The sequence below is a fragment of the Schistocerca piceifrons genome, chromosome 10, assembly GCF_021461385.2.
Source record: "Schistocerca piceifrons isolate TAMUIC-IGC-003096 chromosome 10, iqSchPice1.1, whole genome shotgun sequence".
Classification (NCBI taxonomy): Eukaryota; Metazoa; Arthropoda; class Insecta; order Orthoptera; family Acrididae; genus Schistocerca; species Schistocerca piceifrons.
This window is the reverse complement of record NC_060147.1, coordinates 111,748,940-111,757,385: the sequence shown is the minus strand read 5'-3', so window position 1 is coordinate 111,757,385 and position 8,446 is coordinate 111,748,940. Positions and strand designations below refer to the sequence as shown.

General features: G+C 38.5%; 1 protein-coding gene across 1 annotated transcript; it reads right to left on the bottom strand.

Annotated features, from left to right (window-relative positions):
- Positions 1 to 2,808: 2,808 nt before the first annotated feature.
- LOC124718732 lies at positions 2,809 to 4,449 on the bottom strand. The gene has a single exon (XM_047244349.1). The coding sequence runs from the start codon at positions 4,447 to 4,449 to the stop codon at positions 2,809 to 2,811; it is 1,641 nt and encodes a 546-aa protein (XP_047100305.1).
- Between the last annotated feature and the right edge of the window lie 3,997 nt (positions 4,450 to 8,446).

Sequence of the window (8,446 nt, the reverse complement as noted above, 5' to 3'; positions counted from 1 at the left end):
AAGGCCAGTTGGACCTCTGTACCCCAGGTTTGCAGTTTGGCCAGTGGATATTTGGAGCAAATCCACTAACACTCAGGTATTTAAAAGTTTATTTATTTATCTTTAACATCACAGGATCATGTTTCCATATCTGCATCCATCCCTCCATCCCCCGTCCCCATTCCCCAGTGAGAGGAGTCATAACTACTTTGTGAGGTCATAACTATTTTGTGAGTTTGTGCATGGAGCACATAAGGCTCCTAGTAATTGAATCCTTTCTAATTTTCCAGGCTGCATTAACTCTCCCGTGCTCATCCATCCCTGTCCTCACTTCTTTCCCTCTTCCCTTTCTTTATATCTCTGTTTCCTTGCTTACACTGGCCTGGCAATCCTGGTTTTTTGCTATCTCTTACAGTTTTATTCTTCTTGCTTTTCACTTTCCTATTTGGAGTGTTTGGTCCCTCTTTGGAGTTTGAACTCCTCTAAATTTGGTCTCCATGGTGTGAGCCACAAGGGGAACACCACCATACATGAAGTCTTTGGCATGTGGCCTTACCAGCTCTTCCATTTTTTACCTGAAGCCATTGTCCTTTTCATGCTCTACAGCTAGCATGGTACCCATTTCATGTGCTTGGGGTGTTATGTACTCTTTTGCTTGTGTCCTCTGACAACACAGGGATCACAGTTCTGATACTTGAGCTGCTACCTCCCTGTGTATGCCTGGGAGTAGTGGCTTGTCGTTCTGGAGCATTGGAACTCTCAGCAACAGCTCATATTCCAGGTGGCCATTGGTGTGGCTGAGTAGTGCATTTTGATGTCCATTACTCCTCAATAGCCTTTGAATATGTTTCAGGGTGTCATTTCTCATAGTGACCTCATCTTCCAAACTGGTGAACTTCAGGGCAGTCTGGAATGGCAAGGCGTTCATTTTGTTCAGAAAGGCTGTAAGGACAACCACATTGATAATGACCACTTTATTCGGGTGTCAAGGTTATGGTTTATCAGTGTGATGCGAAACCGTATTGCTTCACATCAGATTCCTTTTTGCTCAGTCTTGGGCTGACTCTTTGAGTCCACCACCTTCCCAATAAACTTCTTGCAATAAGGGGACTCGTACCGCATGGCCTACAGCGGATCTACCATCCTCTGCTATCTTTGTATTGGTCATACCAGGTTGACTCAAGCCTCTTACTCCATAATGATCTGCCCCCGCCCCCCACCCCTCACTGTAATCCATATTTTACTAGACTCCCCCATCTTTTTGCCTTTCGCATTAAATATGCTCTTCCACTCTTCATTGTTACAGACGTTAGCAGACGACCTTGCGTAGTTACATCTGTCTTCGGTTATCATCCTAAAAGTGGTTTGTCCCCTATATTTAAGTACCTGAATTTTCTTCCATAACTGGAGGCCTTCATCATTGCCTTCATTCCGGCCAGGTTTCCCGCCCCCATTTCTCTCCATTTTGTTTGGAATTTTGTGCTGTTTCCTCCCCACCCCCTCTTCTTGTGTCATCTTCCCCTGGTGTTGTCCCGATTGTCACAGTCATGGTATGATGTGGGGACCGGTGTGGGTTTGCAGTGATTCCAGCACCCTGTTGCACATAGCATGAGTGAGGCACATTATGATCTCCCCCTACTCCTGTTCTTTATTCTTCCTGCAACCCCAGGGTTCCTTCTGCATCTTTGACTGTTTTCTTTTGCCATCGACTAGACTGTGCTGTTGGTTTTTTGCTCCCGCAGCCTCTGACATTTTGGAACTTGGGACTGATGGCATCACCATTTGATCCCTCTCCCCATTCAAACAATCAATCAATATCTGCATCCAGCAGACAGCCAGTGAGACTTAGTATCTACTCTGTTAGCATCTGTGTCAGGATGTTACTTGGATTAATGACAAGTTTGAAATTATTACTTGTTTCCAAATACAAAAGGCATTTTTGTTCCCTGATAAATTAGGGGTACAAACTATGTGCCAGTATTATGGAAATAACAACCAGTTAAAAATAAAACATTCTGGAATATGAGACATTTGGTTACAGATAACTTTTGAAATAGGGGATTTAAAAAAAAAGTAAAATATATACTACAAAGTGGAATCAAAAAGGCTTTCAGCTGAGTTGTATATCAGAATGACTTATCCACTCATTCCTAATTCCACCTCCATGTGTTTATACGGATCATGAAATAATATTTATTTATGAAATTTATTTTTAGGTAAATGAGTTACATTATCAGGAAAATTGATTGTGAACAATCAGATGTAGATATTTTCCCAGCTAGAATAAGAAAATATTTAACCTGTTTAACAGTTGTATGTGTGTTACTCATCTAGCTGGATAAAAAATAAATATATATTACAAGTTGATGATTGTAACTTACTCTGTTTTAATTTAGGGATGGGTGACAAATGCATAGTCATCAACAGGTATTACACTGAGCCTGAATCACAGTCATCACTGCCCAGCTCGGCTTGGGAGCGGAGTGGCCTAGCAATGCTACCATTCTAGGCTGGTGGCAAAAGCAGCATCAGTTCCTGGCAGTGCATAATATCCCAAACATCAGCAGAACTGCCATACCAGAGGATGGTGAAGATGTAAGGAAGATTGATGTTTGACATCCTGTCAACAGTGAAGTCATCAGAAACAGAGCACAAGCTGTGGCACTTTCAAGGACAGAGAAGAAAATCTGCCTTGGCCTTTCAAAGGAACCATCCCAGCATTTGCCTTCAGTGATTTAGGGAAATAATAAAAAACCTAAATCTGGATGGCAGGACACAGAAGAGAACCAACATGTTCCACAATACGAGACCAACATGCTAGCTAATGTGCTATAAATCTTCATCCAGAAGTGTTCTCAGGATGTTGTTGGTTTCTTCTGCATTAGGAACTGCCATGGATATGCGTTTTGAGGAACTTGTCTTCTTTGTTGAAAACAGCCTCCTCTGGGGCAAAAGTTTCCTCTTGAGACTTCTTTGTGGGCTAATGAAAGAGATACCACTATTGGTGCGAACAGCACCTACATTAACCTTCAACGAAGTCACCATTTTGTTAGCCAGCTGAACTTCAGTAGCTGACATACCAGAAACAATTTCTGAAAACCTAGAAATAATTTTTCTCTTCTCTTCTGCCAATGCTTCTGGGGTGCAGGAATTAGCATTTCCACTTACTTGCTTCAAAATCACTTCTTTCTCATTAATGCAAGACATATCTCCAACATCTGTAGCTACTGCATCTTGTAATTCAGAAATTTCAAAAGGATTTTGTTCTGTACTGTCTAGTTGGCAAACATTATGTATATGCTTGCACATATTTAACTTAATGCTATAATCAATACACGTGCAGGAATACCTATGAATGCACACTTTACAGTCAGTGCACACTAATTTACAGTTACAGAAGATATTATTTTCTTGTACAAGGTAAACTTCATGTGATTTTGTGGCTGGTACTTCCCAACCTCTGCCTACCTTCCTAATTGAGTCCTTATTCATCAGAATGCTGCATTTGTGTTTACGGCGAATGTTTTTCATTTTACTTGTTAGCTTCCCTTTCGCGTTGGCAATGAGCCTGTCAAACAGCTTTGCTGTTACAAGCGACATCAAAGCGGATATACCTTTGTCCAAACGTTTTACCTGCTTTGCATTAGCATGTATATATTTCAATGTCTTATGCATGCTCTCCAGGTGCATGTTTGTGTTGAGTCCGGATCGCATCCTATGACAATATGCCCAACACTTCACATTTTTTTCATAATACGTCTTGAAATAGTGACCAAATTCTGAAGTCTCTGGATCGCTGTTGAGTTTCTGCAATGCTTTTACCAACGATTCTTGAAACACAGCAACATCTCTTACCTGCATTAACGATTTAACAAGTTTGTACACCTCGTTTCTCTTGTCCAAACTTCTAATTTTGCTCTTAATATTGGCCCTCCAGGCTCTATCGACGTGCCAGGTACAGAAAAGTCTCATTTCAGGATGTCCCATTGTTTTGTTCCAAGCGATACTATACGATTCTGCCAGGTCCGTCATGAATACTTTTGGGGAAATCTGTCCAACCTGAGACTTAACACAATTGAAAAATATACTCAAAACATCTGAGTCATTCCTGTTAGATATGAGGAAAGCACATGGAAATCCTTGCCTCATATCATCCAGTACAAGTAATGTTGTAACTTCAAAATCATAGCCATTTAGGCCATGAGTTCCATCGACACAAATACAGTCACCTCCATATTTTGTTAATATTTCGCCTTGTGCGTTGTTCATTATAATTAATGCAAAGTCTTCACTTTTCAGTTCAGGGTACAGATCATTAATTGTTTCTTGAGGCTTATAGAACAATACACATGGATTGTCACTTTGCTGCACTTCTTGCACCCAAGCTTCAACGCTGATCGCATCATTTGAATGTCTGACTGACTTTGAAGACAGGTTATACGCAGCTGCAATATTATGCAAATCCTGCATCGTTGTAAGATGCACTCTCTCCAAATTCGAACTCTGCACTGTTTCTTGAATTTTTTGGAGGACAGTAGGAAATGGGATTCCTGCAGCAATGTCTTCAGCTATCTTCATCCGTTCTTTTTCCGTCAGGTTGAGATGACTTAGGTCCAGATCGTGACCAACGTGAGTGGACACAAAAGTAACGTGGCATTTTCCTTCTTTGTATTGCACTTTAATCTCTGCAGGGCACTTGCCATTAATTTTGTTGCTTCCTGTCAATTTCAGATGTCTTCTCCCATCACCTTTGGAGGTAAACTGACCTGAGCGATGGCAAACGTAATAACATGTGGGGCCCTCATCGTAAAATTTAGTGCCACAGCTTTTAATGAATTTGGAATGTGTAGCACATTCCATTTCTTCTTTCCATTTTAAAAATTCTTCTTCACTGGAGAATTCCAGGGCTTCTGGTTTCACACATAATCCGTGTGCAGACTGAAAATGATCGATCCAGCACTTTTTTGAATCGGTTTCAAATGCACACATTGTACACTTAAACCCTTGCTGTTGCGGTTGGCCATGAATATTTTGTTGGTGGCGTTTTAAACTACTTTTACAAGTAAAATCCTTGTCGCATATGTAGCGTTGGTATGTACACGAAGGTTCCTTATCTGTAACAGGAGGCATCATTTCGCTCAGCTTCTGTGGATGGGCTGTGGATATATGCCTCTTCAGAGTCTTGCGGTAACTGTACTCAATGCCGCAAACTTCACATTTAAAAGAACTCATTATTAAACACTATTACAACATACAGCTACAGGTGGTAAAAACAGCCACAATGTACAGTATCTCTTTAAATCAACAAAATGGTTCAAATGGCTCTGAGCACTATGGGACTTAACTTCTGAGGTCATCAGTCCCCTAGAACTTAGAACTACTTAAACCTAACTAACCTAAGGACATCACAAACATCCATGCCCGAGGCAGGATTCGAACGAACGAGCGTAGCGGCCATGCGGTTCCAGACTGTAGCGCCTAGAACCGCTTGGCCTCTCCGGCCGGCTTAAATCAACAGCTTAGTTCATGGTTCATTACTAGAAATAAGAGTAATCTACAGTAAAGATGCAAATGTAGTTACTTTGGTGTTGAAGGTGTTCATTGTTCAAGAACACACCACTTAAATAATTTGTCTCTTCAAAACATGTAACTAGTAATACATTCAATTTAAGGGAAGGTTAAATGGGTTACTGGTGGCTAACTTCCTCAACTCCATTCACAAATTTATTTGTAGAACTAACTGATGTACCAAGTCTACCAAATAACACAAACTGTTTGGAAAATTTTACCTCTGTACATGTTCGAATGAGAAATATATTCTGCATTAGTAAGAGCGGACTCTGATTTTCTGTTTGATGGTGCGTGTCTACAAAAGGTTAAGAATGTTTTGTACTCCAGTATATTGTGGATTTACATATTGTCTTTAAAGTTTATTATTACTTCTTAAATGATGATATGTTTAGGACTTATTTATTTACTTCATGTCCATGAAAACCACTTCACATAGAATCTGTGGATGATGTATTAGCATATTTATTCTTTTGTAAATAGATGTATCATGTATGTTCTCACTGTGAGCTTGTATGAATGTATGTTTCTGTGTAAATGAAAAATATTATGTCATCTCTCAGTTCTCACATTTTGATCAGTGTAATTTGGCAATCTCATTCTAGAGTTGCTATGTTATTGGTGCCCAGTATTTTTGTTTGATTGTGTAATGTCCATATAAGGACATATCGTCATTTACTACATTTTGGCACACTGTAGGATATAGTTTAATGTATACACTATTTTATTTTTTATTTGTGTCTGTTACTTTTTTTATTAAATGACCTTTGGGAGTTATTTGTCCTTTTATATAATTAGACTCATGAGTATTGTCTTCATTGCTTAAGTCTCAGAGTATTTTTGGAAAATGGGAAGTGAGCCAGTAATGATATCTGGCTCCCTCAATAAACAGTAATCATAATTTAATTGGAGTTCTGAGTTATTTCAAAACATTCAAGAAAGCTTATTATTTTGGGTGAAGCTGCAACACATGCTTCTGTCCCTTTGGAAATGTTCAGAGTTGTTTCACTGTAGTAAGCACTGAAAATCTTTTAATCATTTATAATAGAGTTAACACACCAAAATTATTTCTGACTGTTGAACTTCTGCATTACTGTTGTGCATATCACACTACCAAAGCCAACTGACTATTTGACCTATCAGATGTCCACTTGTATGTCACTTACACTTTGTTTCCACATTTGTTTGATTCTGATGTATTAAGTTGTTATAAAAAATTTACTGAGGCAATAAAAGTATGTCGTATTAGAATTTGTGCTTTTTTTTATTTCCTTGCTCATTTCACATAGTTCCAAGCTAGTAATTTTGTGCGAGATCTGAAGTGGTGCTGCTGAAACTTCACAATAATGTAATAGCTTTGTGATTTTGTTCTGCATAAAAGACACCAGTATTTGAAGACCCCTTCATTTGGATTAGTATTGTTATTTTGGATGACAAGTAACTTCATAACCATTTCTTACTAGCTGACTTTTTCAGATGATCTTTGTAACAAGTTTGCACTTATGCACCTGAAGTATGGCAAGTGGTCTCATTAGCTACAGAGAAATGAAAGTGCTACCCAAGAGCCTGTTTATATGGTCTAGGTGTGACTGGATGTAATCTAGAATAACAAAAATTTTCATATTCTCAAAATATTTTACTAGCTCAAAAAACTTTATTATTTACTAAAATAACCAAACCTTTTACTTTGACATGAACAAGCAATTTTTTGACACTTGGAGCACTATGCAGAAGGCCTTTGAAGAGAAGTGGCAATACTAGTGATATTTGTCTCTGTTAGTTACAATAAATTTTAGATAAATCATGAAATATATAATCATTACAAGTTACAATATGCAATACACGTAGGCTTCCCACCCATATTCAAATTCTAGGGAAGTGCTTTTGTTGTGTTACAATATACTTACAACACATGTGAAAGTTAGAGTTTTGAACCAACATAAATTTAAAACCAAGCTAACTGCATAACTCAGTAATCATCATTTAAAGTTATGGATCTGTAAAAGACTATGTTAATCCAGAGTCACTATGTAGGCTACATATCAGAGAAAGAATAAATTTCTTTTGTATGTACCTACTTGTGCATTTACTGGTATCAACAATTCATTAATACCTTGACTGCAGCTGTTCCAAAAGTGGCAGCTTCTATGAGAGCAAATATTGACAACATACTTCACTTCCAGAAGATCATTTTATATCAGATGGGTTGGAACTGTGTATTTGGTCAATTGCCTGACAAATGTAATGAACACATTCATTAATGGTTCACTCGATGAAAACAACACAAAAGGTAAACATTTTCAACTAAAATATCTGATTTCTTTCACACCTGCTGCGTTCAATGATCATGGTTAGTGATGAAAAACTAACAATCTGTAGAAGTATATGGCAACTCTGTGGAAATTTACAAGTTTGGAAACAAATTAACACATTTCAAGATAAATGACTGCAATTATTATTCTAACACATGTGCAGCAATGGAAATCCTATTACTGAAAAATAAATTTGCATGGTTTTATACATGAATTCACTTACTCCAGTTACCCTTCACTGTGTCCCTCCCTACTACAGATTTGTATTGGCTAAGAATAAAGATGGCCATGGGTGTGGTGCACCTCTGTTAATTTCAATTTGTTGTTCTGTGGTTTCCTTTAATTGAATAACATGCAGGAGTGTATGATATCTTTCACTTCCATTTTCATCAGTAAAATAAATAGCTGGCCAGTGTGGGTGAGCAGTTCTAGGCCCTTCAGTCTGGAACCGCGGACCTCTACGGTCACAGGTTCAAATCCTGCCTCAGGCATGGATGTGTGTGATGTCCTTAGGTTAGTAAGGTTTAAGTAGTTCTAAGTTCTGTGGGACTGATGACCTAAGATGTTAAGTCCAATAATGATCAGAG